A 16,949-nucleotide genomic window follows, 5' to 3' on the forward strand; every position below is an offset into this window, starting at 1 on the left:
CAAGGAAAAAAAACTGCAAGCATGAACTGTGACGTGCAGTTCGTGAATGGCATATTTGCAAATGGTCATGAAGAAATTCTGAAAAATCTGATTAGCGTATCCGTTTCAGTGCAGAACCATTCAGAAACTTTGACCAGCTTCTCCATTTCAGAGAAGAACCGTTCTGAGTCTGAAGTTAACGATATTTTGACAAAAGCAGGATGGCTGCTGCTTAACTATTTCACTGATTGAATTTACTGATTTCGATTTCAAAGGGAGAACAGTTATGTTTACAATGAACTCGGTGATTCCCTTGGAGCACCGTTTGCATTGACCAAGGAAGATGACGATGATGATGATGGCAAAATGCAGAATCACAGGACCTTCAGCAACTGAACCTCAAACACCAGTGGCTCCTTGGCATGAGACAGCAGACTTCGCCGCGGTCCAAACTGCATTTTGAACCAAAAACAAGCAGAAGAGTAGTCGTAAGTCAGCTGTATAAACCATCAGAATTGTGCAAAATCTACATTTAGAGGTAATGTACTAATGTTCCTTCAAATCAAATCTAGAAAAAAGAGTACAGCATCGAGATCGTGCACCTCTTCTGGTATGGGCTTCAATGTCTCCCTGATGTAGCCTACTTCAGGAGGAATCAGAGCCGTCCTCTTGCCTGCATAGTGCATACCAAGTCATGAAAAAGGTTAGAATAAAATAGCTGTCCTAAAACCATAGTGTCAGACCATCAAGATTCACATCGTTATAAGAAAAAAAAATGAACAATTGATGGAACTGGAACTAAGCTGATATCCAAATTACCTCCGGCCTTCATCCCAATTATGACGTCTTTCAGGCCTCGAATCATCTGGACAGAACATAAGCTAGACATCACATCAAACAAATTCACAGAACTAGAAACTGCAGCAGAGTGCACCTAATATCTATACTTCTGAAGAATGTGGGGAAAACATTTTCAGGAGTGAAGCTTGTAACCTCTTCTCCGCCAAGTGGAAGGGTCACCGGCTTGCTCTCACCGCTGAACTGGTCCACCGTGCTGAGTTGCAGCAAACATGGAAAACATGGTGAGACCACCAGATTACTGGACTCAATCTAATTGAAACTGCAACACGTTTTCAGTGTATGTACTGAACAACACTGGCATTAGAATTCCACACACCTGTGCACGAAATAACCATTTGCGCGGGTGAGTGAGGAGTTGCATGGGAAGGTGATGCATTACATCAGGTGTTGTGAGAAGAGAAACCTAGACATGTGCACAGCATGGGATTGCTTCCAGTTTCTAAACAAGTTTATGGTCGAACAACACACTATTTTAAGGACATTAATATAGTTTCAATAGATGGCTCATCATCTGATATACAGACTCACATGTTGGAGGAAATAAGGCAACTCAAAGCGCATTCTAGAATGCATGACAAAGTTGTTGCAGAACTAAAAAACAATCAAAGGCACCATGAGAACCAAGAAGCAACAATGGTAATAATGTACATTTTAATTTGTAACTCCATATTGAAATGTGTTACTCAAACTTCATATTTTTTCTAGGGAAATTGTGCTAGAGTGATCATAACAATTCTTAGAATCAAGCGGTGCATTCTAAAAGAAAGTTATTTGCTCTATTTTTCATGTTTTCACCTAATCTAGTCTTTTGGCTTTAATATTGTTTCAAATTTTTAGATAGTTCAATGTGTTGCACCCAACTAGAATGATGGATTCCTTAAACATAAGGATGAATTGGTAAAGTCACTTGTTTGTGAATTTAATACTTATTTTATCCACAAAGGATTTTTTGTACCAACTCATGCTACTGTCTTTTTTCTGTTTACTAGAATAAAGAAACATGTGAGTCTGAATTTAGTGATGATGAGAGTCTACTTTTATCCACCACAAGTAGAATAACAAAGAAACAAAAGGTATCTATGAATTACACTTTGCTATAATTAATGTAGGTTGGGTCCATGGTGCTTCTAGTGACTTTAAAATATCCTAATAAGACTAATGTGGCATATGCAACTCTCTGATCCAAAAGCCATTGTTGGTGGAGTTAAGATAGGAAGTCAATTCTACAAAGTGCGTATCAATCATCCTATAGCAAAAGATAAGCCATTAGTGGGGCCCATGCCTGGGTGCAATAATATTGGTGATGTTCAAGCCAAAGGAGTCCCAATTGCTTGGCCTTTGATGTTTGTATGTTCAAACTAGCTTTCTTAATTTTACATCAATGTACATATGTGGCCTAATTTGGAATGTTACAACTTATATTTTCTTTGTAGGTTGAAATAATTAATGGTTGAATTCCTATATCCATGTGTACAAAGAATGGAAGAAGAATCTATAGACTTTATGAATCCTAGCTAGTTCTTGAATTTTTCTTTCTAGAGCCATATCATTATGTACATATACTATGATTTGATCTAAACCAGCACTATGTTTGAAATCATCATACGACATGTGGATCTTTCTATGATTATTGGAATTTGTGGTTTATGTGATTTTGCAATGTGTCATATTTGTGTGATTCTATAAAAATCTGTGTGCCACATGTATAGGCGAAATAAATATTTATTTCATAATCTGAATATGTTACAATTGATATAAACAAGTGTTACAAACCATGTGTTACTAGAACCTAAAAAAGTGTTACAACAGATAATCACTGTAACACTAGGCAAAATTTTTTGATAAATAAATAAATGTGTTACAAACTATGCATTCTACCATAACGTGAAGTGTTACTAGAGAAAAAAAAAGTGTTATAGCAAAAATTATTGTAACACTAGATAAATGTTCCTGTAGACAAGTAAATGTGTTACAATAAACCAATCTATAGTAATATGGCCAATTGAAACACAAACAAAAATGTATTACTAAGAGAGCAAGGAACCCTTTTTCCGACCAATAGGAACACAAGTTGGTGTTACTAGTAGTGAGCCTCCGGCCAACCTCGAACGATGCAAACGCGTCGGCGCAGGCGTACATGAGCTGGTCAGACGACAGATTGCGTGCGTCCCACGCGCTCCGACGCACATGTTGCGGCTTCTCCATCTTGACGCCCATCACCTCCGACACCAGCGCCTGCAGCCCGGCTGTGCCCAGAGCGGGCTGCTTGAGCGTGTTGGCGGCTGCGCAGGTCGACCGCGCGCCCCACCTCGAGCCCGTGGTCGAACCGCAGCTTGGCCGCGTCGTCGTGGACCCCGACGCCCACGAAGGTGAAGCGATCGTCGGCCAGGAAACCGAACAGGGACTCCGGGATGTAGTCGGCGTGGAGGATCTGGAAGATGAGGCAGCGGTGGCCGACGCAGATCTGCAGCACGGCGACCGGTTGGACGTCCCCCCGGTACGTGCACGGGTGCCACTCGACGTCTAGCCCAACAACGAGGCGGTTGAGGCGGCGGAGGTGGATGCGGTAGATCTTGTCCAGCCACGAGTCCACCACGTCCCCGGAGTCCGAGAGCGTCGTGCGGATGGCATCAGCCTCGAACCACACCACGAAGTGGCCATCGTAGGTGTGGGAGATCTTGGTCGCCATCTCCTCCGGCCAACGATCTTACTCTCTCCGCGTTGTTGGGGGAGGGAGATACGGTGTTTAAGTGGTTTTCGAGGTGTCGATAGAAGCCCTCGGTGGAACGGTATATATAGAATATAGTAGACCTCCTGTTGTGCGAACCGCGGAAGCGGTGCTGCGTCCGTTCACGCACGGATGGGTGGCGAATAAAATTATTTCCATCTGTGCTTTCACTTTCAGGGACCGTATTCCTTTGAATATAAAAACACGGTCCCACAGGTCGATCCGTTCCTTGGTGTCGAAGCTTTGAAAGCCACAGGTCGATCCGTTCCTTGGTGTCGAAGCTTTGGTTTCACTTTCAGAGACAGTCTTTTTGTTTTTTTTAAGACGGCAAAAGCTTTGCCGTGATTTTTATTAGATGAAGAAAAAAAACGTCAAGTGACAATCCAGCACTATGAATGGAAACTGGCAAAAAAAAAAAAAAGAAAAGAAAAACCCATACAACTAAGGAGAGTGCCTTACTCATCCTGCACAACTATGGTACAACGACCAAACAACTATCAAACTCACACCACTACTTGCTTCGACTTGGTCGAATCGAGATCACAGATGCCTGATGTATCGATCACAACTTAGAGTGGCCGCCCGTGCGTGAACTGGGGCCATGTTTAGTTGCCTGAATTTGGCGCCACCAAAAACACTGTGCGCACTGCAGCGCACTATGACATTGTGTTTGTATTTGGTAATAATTGTCTAATCGTTGACTAATTAGGCTCAAAACGTTCGTCTCGCAGAGTACAACCAAATTGTGCAATTAGTTTTTTATTTCGTCAACATTTAGTACTCCATGCATGTACTGTAAATTTGAAGTGATGAGAATCTTCTTTTTGCATAGTGTCAAACTTGGAAATTTAGGGTAAACTAAAGTACTAAACATGGCCCGGCTCGAGAACCACCATTACGCCCTGCAGCAGCAGCAGGGCACATATATATAGAAGCAGCTATAGCATCGACGCAAAGAAACACAAGCAAGCTAGCATCAGACGTGTTCGAAGAGAAGGAATGATCGATAATGGAAGTCCAAGCAGAGCAGCCCTTGGTGTCTTTGGGTTGCTTCGAAAATAAACAAAGATGTACAGGCATCTTTGTTAGTGCCATGCGGACCGGGTACCCTGCCTGATAGGCCTGGTTTAGTTGGCGAAATTTTTTAAAAAATAGTACTATAGTATTTTCATTGTTATTTGATAATTAGTGTCCAATCATAATTTAATTAGGCTTAAAAGATTCGTTTCGTGAATTTCGTCTAAACTGTGAAATTAGTTTTATTTTTTTATTTATATTTAATGCTGCATGTATGCGTTTAAAGATTCGATGTGGCGAAAAATCTTGAAAAATTTTGTAAAATTTTAGGAACTAAACACTACCGTAGTTGAACTGCACCAGATCGCCATCCCGTGCCTCAGGCCCCTCCCCATCGACGACATCTTCAGATCAAGAAGCGCAATTTGTCCATGCGCAATCAGAAACTGAAACACTGTGCGAAAGCAACTCACTGCTACCAGTACAGTACCTTCGAGTATGACTCCACTCAGCCTGTTCGTTTGGCTGTGGCTCGTCGTAAACGATCGTAAATTTTCAACCGAAACAGTATTTTTCTCTCACACAAACCAGCCAGCAGTACTTCTTCACGAACCAGTAACGATACAAACCAGCCAACCAAACAGGTTGACTGTCCAGCTTCCGGTACCTGAAAACTTCAAAACGGAAACAAGAGATCAGATTGCATGACCACTGGAAAAAAATCAGTATAGCTGCGACGATTCGTTCCGCGTTACCTGGTAATATCAGGCTCAACATTGCTGCTTGCGCGGGCATGAAGAGGGCCACAGCACCAAGAACCACCAGCTTTGAAACTGCCCTCCGCCTAGAGAGCCCACAGGTTGCCTTCAGAGACGAAGCCTTACCGCGGCGTGCCGGCCAGATTTTCTTCAGTTCCGACGGACACCGGCATCTGATTGAAAGAACTCCCGGAACGGGCCCAAAACAAATTGTGAAAATTGAACACGATTCTTTCTCATCTTGACTGTAGGAGGAGATGGCGTTCCACATTGCATTGGAGACGGGGAAGCGCACGGGAATAGATTGGTGAGCGACGTGAGCGACGCAGACTCCATTGTTGCAGCTTCGAGGAAGGAACTGGGTAATGGGAATACTGCTTCGGCCACGGCCGATGAGAAGAGATAATGAGGAATAGAATAAGATAGTAAATGTGGACAGCCCAGATTGTTCGTTTGGCTGGTTCGTATCGTTGCTGGTTCGTGAAGAAATATGGCTGGCTGGTTTATGTGAGAGAAAAATATTGTTTTAGCTGAAAATTTACGATCGTTTACGACAAGCCACAGCCAAACGAATAGGCTTTGGATGGTCTAAAACTATCTCCAATAATCGCGACCCAAAATACAAGACATATTTATCCTATAGATAGCGCTACAGGCAAATGATTCAATATCTATTTTTATCTTCTCCAATAATAAAACCTAAAAGATAATTATTTCTGTAAATGGGTCTCTAGGAGAGAGGATCCTCAGATTTAGGTTATGTCTCTCCTGATACCTAAAATGAGTCTTTCATATAGGTATTTTATCAGTGTTAGAGACCTATTTTATATTTGGGTTTGGTAACGGATCACCTGCAGACAGCCTAAGGCGCTGGATTAAGGTTCAGGTCCGTGGGTTCAAATCCCACTCTCGTCAGTTTTTCTTTTATTCTTTTTCCATATGACCTTATTCTTTTTTATTATTTTTTTTCATATATGACCTTCTGGAATATTCCTATTTGATTTTAGTTACAATTTTTTTTTTCTCCTTGTAGTTATGACTTCCAGGAATATTCTTCATGTTATTTCTTTTAAAAAGACTTTCTCCTTGTAGTTATGACCTCTAGGAATCGGGGCGAATCTAGCAAAATTAGGCATCGGGGGCACCCTCAAAGAAGCTAGTGTGATATGATGTTATGTTGAGAATTATGACTAGACAAATTAGCCAGAAGTTATCGGAGTCATCGGCCCTAATGGTATACTGTCCTAATGGTATACTGTAGATCCGTCTCTGCTAGGAATATAATTCTTTAAAAGGAGTAGTAAATATGCTCGTGAGATTAAACTATTGTTCATCTAATCATATCGTTTAAACACCATATAAAATGGTACACAATGATATGCTGTTTCTCCATATAGTCAGCCATCCATCTCGTTTAATTAACAATTTACCTGAATAAATAGCCAAACGGCGGGTCGGGACATAATCGAGGAAAAACATAGCAAACCTATAAGCTCGGACATAAATAGCTAAGTCAGTATAGGCACTCGGCTAAGCTGGTTTTTGGCTCCGTAGTACATTGGAAACTGATTAAAACTCTATTGAGAATGTTTTTCATCCTCACAAGTTAGAAAATTGAGTGAAATTCATTAAAAGTATTTCATTTTGTAATACCAACACTTAAATACATGTAGACACGTGAAACTGAACAAAACTGTGAAACCTAAGTCTTGTTTTTACTTCACCGTCTAAATTCCAAATCTAGCACCGGAGTATTTTTAGGGATATCTAGCACCTGGAAGCTGGAATGGTAAAATCTATCTACTCCAGTGTCAGGCCGGCCCCTACACGGCCCCGAGCTGCCTCTGCCTGTTTTTTTCCTTGTCCGTCACCGCCCCCACCGTTCTCTCTCTCGCTCGCTCGCTCGCTTTCGTGGGCCGTGGCGACGCCTGGGCGGCAGTCGCCGCCGCCTACGCCAGGTGCCCAGGTCTTCTCCGGCCCCTTCGTCGGCGAAGAGCACCACCTGGTACGCCCTCCCCTCGGTCTTCCCTTCCTGTTGCGTGAAACGGTGCACCACCCAAACCCTAACTTGGTATTTGTATTCGGATCTGATCTAGTTACAAGTGCATATGCATGTATTACGGCTACTAACTTCGATTGCTTTGCAAAAGAAATATGTATACATGTCCTTTACTGGGTCCGCCCCTGCTTTTCACTGCGGAGATGCTCCGAGATCATGTTGAAATATCTCGCGAAATGGAGTTCGGTTGACTGCACAAAGTGGCAGATCTTTGTGCCATTGGTTGTATGTGCTGTTCGTTGTATGATTGGCACCATTTTAGCCATACCATTGGTTGAATCTACTTCTATAGGCAAAGTTTAGATCCGGTGGCTGCATATATCATGGGGAATAGGAATTATCTCTCAATGGAATCGGAGATGCATAGATGTTATCCTGATGATGGAATTGATCGTAGTCTTCAACCTCTATTACCAACTTGTGAAGCAAAGGTTATCCCTGCATTCTTTCTCGTTGGGAGAAAACTTGCTTAGGACTTTCCTGCTTCTATGCTGATATAGGGATCGCATCGCTAACTTGGAGTTGGGGTAGAAATGGACAGTGAAATAAAACTGCACTGAGAGATGGACACTAGCATACCTGATGGAAGCTAAAATAACAAGTATTTGCTGTAAAAAATGCTTATTTGTCCTTGATGTAGTCCAGTGGTCTAAAATTGGAGATAGGGTTGGATGGGTTTAATATCTAACATGCGAGTGGCCAATAGTGCATTGTAAATGGTAGGGAGGGAGGGCAAAGCATATTGATTGCATACCATGCTTTGAGTGTCATATATGTTCCTTTTTTATTTAGAACTTGTGAATTTGATATCCTTGTGCACATTTTACTATTTCCACCTTTAAGGTTAATTAATTGATTTTGATACATAATCATTTAATCTCTATCATGATAGCCCAGTACTGTTTTCCTCTATGAATGATCCTTTTTTTGTAGGGGGGCTGGGGGTCTCATCTTGTTGTGATTCACAGATCCTTGCATCTGTAGTACAGAGCATCTCCAGCAGCCCCCCAATACAATCCCTCATCCCCACAAACCTGTCATTGTGGGGGAGATGAGGTGATTTCATTGCTACAACAGCTCACCTCAAATAGAGGGGGAGTTGCATCTCCCCCAATACTGTGGACCCCATGATAACTGTCACTTTTCTTGTTCCCTGCACACTGCGCACACCAGACTGCCATGGTCACCGTCCTCCAAGCTACTCAGCAACCACCGCCGCCGTAGGGGTTTGGACAAGTGTGTGCGCCGGTATTGTGTGCATGTGGCTGACTCGTGGATCTGAACACTTGCTCCTTGCCCGTGCCGCTGCTGGTAATGAGGACGTCTCCACCTCGACACCTCGTCTGCCGGCGACGGAGATAGGGCCGGTGCAGGGCGCGGGCGAGCAGGGAGCCAGCGGAGTCCGCGAGGACGAGGAGGCCCAGGGAGGGGAGGATGCGGAGGGCCACAAGCCAGAGGAGAATAGAGAGTGTGAGGAGGGCTGGGTGGAGGAGAGCGGGGATCCCCGGGACGCGGCGGCGAAGCGGAGGAGGAGGGCGGCAGCCGAGAGCAGCGTGAGGAGCGGGGAAAGTGCTAGCGGGGTGGGGAGCGGTGGGGAAGAAACGCCCTGCTGGAGAGAAAGAGGAAAGAAAATAAAAAATTGTAATCTAACATGTGGGTCCTATGTATTGGGGAAGAATATTGGTGATCTGCTGAAACATCTCCCCCAATATTCCAAAAAAGCAGTATCGGTGACCATCAATACCATCCTATTGGGGATGAATTATTGGTGAGCTGCTGGAGATGCTCTTCAATATCCATTTCTGGAAGAAGTTTAAAACTCTTTATTACTTCATCAAAGTGGCGCATCCATAATGGTATTGATGTTAGTTAGAACATGCTGGTGCACATTTGATTCTGTATCTGTGTTCTACATTTACTTTCAGCCATTTACGAATGGATTCACATAGCAGTACCAAACCCATTCCCTTATGATGTTAATTGCTCTAGTGGAAACTTTTATGTTGGACACTGAAGGGCATATTTTTATTTCAGTACAATTTTGTATCAGCAAGCCCTGTCTTGCTTTTTTTTGTTGCATAGTGATTACTGACCAAACCTTTACCTTGGACAGAATTGTAGATTGCCTACCCCAACTTGTTTGGGACTTAAAGGCTTTGTTGTTGTTGTTGATCCTTGGCATGGACTGTAACAATGATGATCTTGATAAGCAGAATGAAGCAACGGAAACTCAAATATTCATTCCTCAAGACGCCCAAGGGATTATCCTTGCTTTTCTTCCTGGCAGGGATGTTGTCAAGTCCCGCAGTGTGTGCAAGTTCTGGCGAGACTGTGTTGAAGAACCTAGTTTTGTGGACCGTCACCTGAATAATGCTTGCCGCTTCCACCAGTCCATTGCTTGTTTCACCTCGCTTGATCATGGCCTAGTCCACATGTACACATTTGATCCTGCCACAATGAATTTCAGAAGCGTGGAGCTTGTATTCTCAAGTAGGTTTAACATGTCAGGCCCCTGCAATGGCTTGGTGTGTGCCTATGATATAAAAGGCGATGCTGAGGTCTTGAATCCCACAACAAGGAAGCATTTTAGGCTCCCAGATTCAGTACTCAGGTTACAGTCTCTTTACTCTGAATATTTTGTTGGATTTGTGCCCTCCGCAAAAGAGTACAAGGTGGTCTCTATCCGTCACCGTGTGCGGTTCTTGACATTTGAAATATGCACTATTGGTGCACTGTCATGGAGGACATGGAGGACAATACATGAATCTGCAGAGCTCCTAAAGGCAACAAAGGCAGTCATTGTTAATGATGGCATGTATTGGTTACTTCTTAATGAGGCTTCCTCCCATTTGTGTCGAGAAATCCTGACGCTCAACCTGACAGATGAGAGGTTCTCAAAAATTGCCATCCCAGATGCTGTAAAAAAACATAATTTGGGACTATTTGAAGGGGAAGGAAAGCTTCGTTTGTTGTCAACACATTCTGATGGATCTAACAATATAGTGTCAGATATTTGGGTGGCAGACTTGACTAGTCAAGACTGGATCCACATGCAGACTATCGTTCCTCGGATGCCTGTGGGCATAAGCCCATTTTTCCAGCTCAAGACTAAGATCTTCTTTGGTAACCAGAAGAGACTCCTCTGTGTAGATCTTCAGGATGGTACAGTTTCATACATCAACATGCCTCCTGGTGAGACTTTGATATCTTGTGGCATGTTTGTGGAGAGCTTTGCACCTGCTGTGACAGGTATGGTGAGCTCGACTGCAACATCGTATGGTATCCGTTCTCGTCTGGCTGAACCATCCTCAGCGGACCCTGGGCCATCTTTCCGTGGCTCAGGATCATCCTCTGCAAGCCATGGGCGATCTTCTGGTCTCACTGGATGGTCCTCAGCTGACCTTGAGCAATCCTTTAAGAGAACAAAGAGAACGACAAACATGCAGTGGAAGATATCAAAACATAGAGCAAGCTAGGAGCACCTGGCATGATCTATGGATTATCCTCTAGGCTGTACAGCAGTTGGTTCCTTTTGCCTCATACAAGCTGCCGTCTTTTGTGTAGAAGGTGCAATGCTGTACTTGCTCATTGCTATGGTACCAATGAAAGCAACCGGCAATGGGACATAGTATACAAGAGGAAATCAATAAACATCAAGATCAAGTGACGTGGCTTTGACTATAATCTATGCCTTTGGGCAATGGTCTACTCCTGCTTTGTGGGGTTTATACAGTTGAAAAATGTTGAGGTTGCTGTTTGCTTTGTACCTGTAAACTGTATCTGTATGTATGCGTTGCATTTGTAAACAAACTGGACGAGTACAAGTGTTGCTTATACATGTAGAGACCATACAAACTGAAGGCTCGCTCTAAAGTTGAAGATAATTTTGTTTCATTAACATCATGCTGCTCAGTGCTCACACAGTGGGCAACGACAGCGATGGCGGGAAGCCGAAGTATGGCCAGCAGCACTCGCCGGCAGCACTGCCGGCGCACCGTGCCCGGCAGATCTTCTGGAGCTGGAAACTCTTGACGTCGATCTTGAAGAGCTCAGCGTCCCTGACGCGGTGGCTCGCCATGAATACTGGTTTTTCCTCGCTGACTTCAATGATGAGGCACCCGTTGCCCGTGCCCCGGAGGCAGAAATGGCGGTGGTCTGACGGCCACGGCAGCGGGATCGCCTTCTCCAGCTGCCACCGCCTCGCGTCGCTGCCGCCGGCTTCCGTGTCGTGCACGATCGTATAGTAGTGCAGATTGGCTTTGCCGCCGGGGTGGTGGAAGCCGTGCGCGAACACGCCCAGCTTCCCGTCCGGAGCCTCCACGACGGCGACGTGCTCCTCCCAGTAGCCGGCCGGCGACGGGATGACCTCGAGGGACAGCTCCATGGTGCGCGCGTCGAGCACGAGCCAGCGGCTGGTGAGGCAGTCCACCCAGTAGAAGCGGCCGTGCGCGTAGTGGCGGCGGTTCCAGACGGCGCTGATGGGGCAGCTGAACGGGGAGCGGTGCCTGCGCCAGACGAAGCAGTGCGGCGACTCGAGCGCGCGCCACCGGCCGTCGCGCGACGAGAAGGCGAAGGCGATCATCTTCCTCGGGGAGCGGGCCGTCCAGAACACGGTGAGGGGCGGGTCCGCGTCCGCGTCGTCGTCGTCCGCGGCCTCGGCGGGCGCGAGGAAGGGCTCGCACGCGCGGCGGCCGCCGAAGACGGTGAGCACGCTGTGGACGGTGTCGGCGAGGTCGTCCGGGATGGGCGGGAGCAGGACGTAGCGGCGGGACAGCGGGTCGCAGACGGCGAGCTCGGTGAAGACGGTGCTCCCGGTGGCCGCCGGCACGCGGTCGAGGAGGAACCGGCCGTCGCGGTAGTCCCGGACCATCCACTCGGCCGTCGCGGTCGCCTCAGACCCAGCCGCGGCGGAGGGGTCCGCCGCCGCGGCCGGGAGGAAGCCGAAGGAGAAGTCGGCCGCGGCGGCGACGGCGCTGGCGGCGGACGCCGCCGGGTGTGGCGGCTCGGCGGGGTGGAAGCCCGTGCCGCCGCCGCCGCGCGAGCCGTCGGGGACGAGGGGGAACGTGAAGACCCCGAGGAGCGAGCCGGGGTCCAATCGGTGCAGCGAGCGGTGGCGGCGGAGGAAGCGCAGGGAGGAGACGCGCGCGCGGAACGCGCAGCTCGCCGCCGCGGCGCGCGCCAGCGCGGAGCGCGACGGCAGGCGGAGCAGGATCTTGTCCGTGATATCGTCGGGGAGCTCACGGGCCGGCGGCTCCTCTCCCTCTCCGCCGCAGTCGCCTGCCTCGCGGCCTGCCATGCCTGCCGCCCTGGCTGAGCCGCGGTGAGCTGCGACCTCCGAGCAGGTTGGGAGGTGTGCGCTGTGACTGACTGGGACTGGGTGAAAGAGAGGCGTGGCGTGAGCCGGAACTGGATGCGTATGCGTTCGCGCTGCGCGGGCAAATAATTTATCCAGCGAGTGGTTGTTGGGTGGTGGGCGGCGTGGCGAATCGCCGAAGTCGTGTCATGTGGGCCCATCGACAAATATATATATTATTCAGTAACCGGTTACGAAATAAATTATTCAGTAGTCACCTCTATTTACGATAATTTTATATACTAATTTATGATAATGTCAATATATATTTATAATAGTCAGGCTACTATAACATATGGAGATATTTACCATGACGTTATAATAAACTACTTAGTATGGAGTTACTATAATTTCGTAAATAAATATAGTAATTATCGTAACTCAAAATGGCTACAGAATAAGTTATTTTGTAGCTAGCTGGTAATATATATATATATATATATATATATATATATATATATATATATATATATATATATATATATATATATATATATATATATATATATATATATATATAGAACTACTATCCTATAGCTGGCTGCAGAATAACTTATTCTGTAGCCACTTTGAGTTACGATAATTACTATGTTAATTTACGAGATTTACAGTAACTCCTTACTAAGTGGTTTACTATAACGTTATGGTAAATATTCCCATGTGTTATAGTAACCCAACTATCGTAAATATGTATTGACATTATGGTAAATTAGTATATAAAATTATGGTAAATAGAGGTGGCTACAGAATAACTTATTTTATAGCCGGCTGCTGAATAGCCTCTGACCTCGACTCTGACCGCTCAATCAAGTGGTAACCTAGCCCTGTTGCCTTTTGAGTTATTCTATAATATATATATATATATAATATATATATATTATATATATATATTATATATATATATATATATTATAGAATAACTCAAAAGGCAACAGGGCTAGGTTACCACTTGATTGAGCGGTCAGAGTCGAGGTCCTGCCGCCAAAGCTAATATTTTATCGCTTATTAAATACTAGTCCAAATATAAGATAAAGTCTTTAATAATCTATTTCTAATATTTCATCATGGACCCCACGTCATTTTCTTTAGCAAGAGGTGTCATCAACTATCTTATTTTTTCTCTATATATCTTGAATTCTAGCGGCCTGTTCGCTTGCTCGTATACGATCGTGGATTATAAGCTGGAATAATATTTTTCTCTCACACCAAACCAGCCAGCAGTAAATAATCCACGATCGTTTACGACGAAACGAACAGGCTATTGATTATCGAGTAGTTTATTCGCCATCTTCGCTTGAGCTTATTCAGAACTACTTTTCAGTCATCTAACAGTGTTTCTCTCATAATATTTCAATATAACCATCAGCGTAAGCCAAATTTGAGCGTCATCAATCACGATGGTTGTTTGCTTGATGTCCTGTACCTCAACAATGATAAGACACATTGACCAATGTTCAAGATAAATACGTGGCGATCCAGTAGCAAGCATAACTGAGGTCAACAGTCAGCTAGCAGAGTTGCATCACACTTGATTGTCAGTTAGCAGAGTCACATCTCGGAGATCTAGTACAACAGTCAGCTTGGCACAAAAAAAAAAGGAGGGTGTGAGCTTCACCCTCCAAGCCCAAGGGTTCCAAGACCTTAGCAATAGTAGCTACCTGAAAAAAGAAGCATACAAAATACTTGTAACAGGTTGAGTGAAAGAGTGAGAGCGAGAACTCCAATTGTAGTTTAGGTGCGATTTTGAGAGTCAATAGAGGTGTCAAAAAAAAAAATTCTAGGCCCTTCCATCCTTCATGAGCTTGCATGGTAGCAAAATGAGGAACACCCACAATAATACGGTAAAAGTTATGAGGTAGGATGTGCAATAGACCCATGCCTAGTACCATCTTCAATTGCTATATTGTGAGCACCATCAATTGGCTCGTGTATCATTCTTGCAACCGTACACACCTTTTGTTGAGCATGTGCGCGGCACGTGTGGTCGTGGTGGAACTTGGAAGAGGAACCACTGGCACACTGCACACACCGTGACAGATGTGTGATATTTTTTTATTGTGAACAAGTTGCGATATTTTTTAAGAAGTAAAGTTCATGGTTCAGTCATCGAACTCGTGGAGGTATGTCATCCCGATCCCGAACTCAGAAAGTTTATTATTTTAGTCCTTAAACTCTGTTTGGCTCATATTGGTCCAAACAGACCTGGGTTCACATGTCAGTTCTATCTCTCACATCCCATAGTCAGCTCGTCGGCATGCCGCTATTCGGCCCGTGCGGCAGCGGTGGCTCGCCTACACGTTTGGCGGCAGCGGTGGCAGTGCTTGCGTGTCGCCCGAGTGCAGCACGGCCTTGGCGCCGTGGAAGCTTCTGCATGGCGCGGCGCATGCTGACGCTGCAGTTGCCGAGGCAGTGGAAATCCGGCACGCTGGTGTTGAACCCCTGGAGCTTGTCCTTGAAGATGGACACGGCGACGGCGCCGACCTCCGAGGCCACTTCCAGCGCCACGGACACCAGCGCCTTGACGTCCACCTGCCTCGGGGCGCCGGCGATCTTGGCCGCGCCCTGGTTGAGCGTGGCGGACGCGATGAACGTTTGGACATCCAGCAGCCGCTGGGCCAGCTCGCCCACGCACAGCTCTAGGTACGGGCCCGACATGCAGGTGGCCCCGATCGGGCTAGCGTCGGGGGAGGGGAAACCCGCGTGGCGTCGGCGCTGCGGAGGGAGAGGGAGGCGATACAGAGGGACAGGACTGCTGCTAGCAGGGACGTCGTCGTCGTGCGCACGGACAGCGCCGCCGCTGCTGCCATCTTCGACCGATCGATCGTCGATCTCTCTCCTTCAATCGCAGGTCCTTTTTCAATTATCTACGATGTCAGATCCGATCCTCCTAGCTCTATACCCTATTCACTCATGCTGAAATTTGGTTTATACTCATGTTTATGCTGAAATGTTACGAGAGAAAAATACTATTCCATAGTTGAAAAGTAGTTCTGAATAAGCTTAGACAATCAGAGCCTAGTTTCCAGTAGTCGGTGAGTCGATGAATGAAGCAGTGAGTGACGAACGATGTGATCTGTGGAGCACGTACATCAGCATCCCCAGATCGCACGCACGTACATACACCTTGTACTCTGTCTCGATCTGTCATCACCTGCGCCGTCGATCCACTTGTACAATTGATCGAATACATAGGATGGAAGTGGATCGACCGACGATCAGCACCGTCGCATCCCCTGCGCGGGCGGCGGGTACATGGCGGCGTTGAAGTCCCAGCCGCGGCCGGGGTTGAGGCCGCGAGCCTTGAGCTCCCCAATACAGCTGGCAGAGGGCGCAGGGCTCGCGGCAGAGGTGGACCAGGCAGTCGGCGCAGGGCGCCTCTGGGACAGGGAGGCCGAACTGTGCGCTCATCATGGCGCGGTACGTGCACCGCGACGCCGAGACCCGAGAGGCAGGCGATGAGCGCGTACAGAGACCCGCAAACCGTGATCCGCGAGATTCAGACCCGTCTGATGAATATGAGACCTAAAGTGAGTTTAAGGACCAGAATAACACGCTTGGTGAGTTTAGGGACCGGAATAACACATCCCTGCTAGTTCGAGGACCGACCACGAAATTTACCTTTTTTTTAAGATAAGGTATTTTTTCTTTAACCTGCGATTCTTCTGGTCAGGAAATAAATAAAGCCTGCAAGTCGGGGCGTCATCGTACCTATACGTACCAAATTGGGCGATGAAGACAAAATGTTTGCCTCAATTTGCATCGCCGCCACCTTAGCTTGAATACGAAATATGAGAATATCGCCAAGCCAAAATATCATCCAAGTGTTTTTCATTCACCAATATAATGACAGTTGCTCAGTGCCAAGAGCGGTTTTAAATTTTCGCAGTTCAGTCGAGCTTAGAGCATCTCCACCCGTTTCAAAAAACTACTTAGCAAATCAATAAGTTTCTCAAGTGGCCATAAAAAGTTGGGATTATGTTTCTTGGCTTCCTCCAATCTTTATTGAAATCTTGCTCCTAAAAGATAAATGACAATTTTACATAAGGAATCCAAGACAATTTTCAAATCACCCAACTATTTTATTACTTTCTTTCTTGTATATTTGTATTATGAAATCACATATGGTTAGTGTTGGTAATCAAATTTAGCCTATCACCCAACTATTTTACATGTTCTTAATGGCCCTAGCTATTT

The 16,949-nt window shown here is 45.9% G+C and overlaps 4 protein-coding genes and 1 pseudogene across 4 annotated transcripts; 1 reads left to right on the forward strand and 4 right to left on the reverse strand.

The window, feature by feature from the left end:
* Positions 1-94: 94 nt before the first annotated feature.
* LOC136462972 (peptidyl-prolyl cis-trans isomerase FKBP16-1, chloroplastic-like) lies at positions 95-5,653 on the reverse strand. Its single transcript, XM_066462028.1, has 9 exons — positions 5,341-5,653; positions 5,215-5,259; positions 4,930-4,989; positions 1,357-1,363; positions 1,157-1,183; positions 973-1,033; positions 799-844; positions 582-652; positions 95-431 (listed from the first exon to the last, which is right to left on the reverse strand). Exons 1-9 carry the CDS (start codon positions 5,612-5,614, stop codon positions 354-356), a joined length of 669 nt encoding a protein of 222 aa, XP_066318125.1. The 5' UTR covers positions 5,615-5,653; the 3' UTR covers positions 95-353.
* Positions 1,051-3,587, reverse strand: LOC136462971 (uncharacterized). Its single transcript, XM_066462026.1, is given in 2 exon segments — positions 1,051-3,124; positions 3,126-3,587. Coding segments are annotated over 2 exon segments (864 nt in total). The 5' UTR covers positions 3,530-3,587; the 3' UTR covers positions 1,051-2,664.
* A 1,520-nt stretch (positions 5,654-7,173) lies between the features above and the next one.
* On the forward strand, positions 7,174-11,262 carry LOC136466803 (putative F-box protein At1g32420). The gene is made up of 2 exons (XM_066465321.1): positions 7,174-7,348; positions 9,516-11,262. The coding sequence occupies exon 2, from the start codon at positions 9,583-9,585 to the stop codon at positions 10,876-10,878; it is 1,296 nt and encodes a 431-aa protein (XP_066321418.1). The 5' UTR covers positions 7,174-7,348; positions 9,516-9,582; the 3' UTR covers positions 10,879-11,262.
* Positions 11,263-11,271: 9 nt separating this feature from the next.
* Positions 11,272-12,872, reverse strand: LOC136466802 (uncharacterized). The gene has a single exon (XM_066465319.1). The coding sequence runs from the start codon at positions 12,696-12,698 to the stop codon at positions 11,319-11,321; it is 1,380 nt and encodes a 459-aa protein (XP_066321416.1). The 5' UTR covers positions 12,699-12,872; the 3' UTR covers positions 11,272-11,318.
* A 2,174-nt stretch (positions 12,873-15,046) lies between these two features.
* LOC136465299 (uncharacterized) lies at positions 15,047-15,562 on the reverse strand (annotated as a pseudogene).
* Positions 15,563-16,949: the final 1,387 nt, after the last annotated feature.

Source organism: Miscanthus floridulus, chromosome 7, assembly GCF_019320115.1.
Source record: "Miscanthus floridulus cultivar M001 chromosome 7, ASM1932011v1, whole genome shotgun sequence".
In the NCBI taxonomy this organism is placed as follows: Eukaryota; Viridiplantae; Streptophyta; class Magnoliopsida; order Poales; family Poaceae; genus Miscanthus; species Miscanthus floridulus.

Excerpts from the sequence above, each read along its gene's own strand:
- LOC136462972 (XM_066462028.1), bottom strand. The coding sequence starts at position 5,614 with ATGTGGAACGCCATCTCCTCCTACAGTCAAGATGAGAAAGAATCGTGT. Across the intron at positions 4,990-5,214 it reads TCAACCTGTTTGGTTGGCTG|ATGTCGTCGATGGGGAGGGG; the intron begins GTTTGTATCGTT and ends CTTGATCTGAAG. Across the intron at positions 1,034-1,156 it reads AATGGTTATTTCGTGCACAG|CACGGTGGACCAGTTCAGCG; the intron begins GTGTGTGGAATT and ends GCTGCAACTCAG.
- LOC136466803 (XM_066465321.1), top strand. The coding sequence starts at position 9,583 with ATGGACTGTAACAATGATGATCTTGATAAGCAGAATGAAGCAACGGAA.
- LOC136466802 (XM_066465319.1), bottom strand. The coding sequence starts at position 12,698 with ATGGCAGGCCGCGAGGCAGGCGACTGCGGCGGAGAGGGAGAGGAGCCG.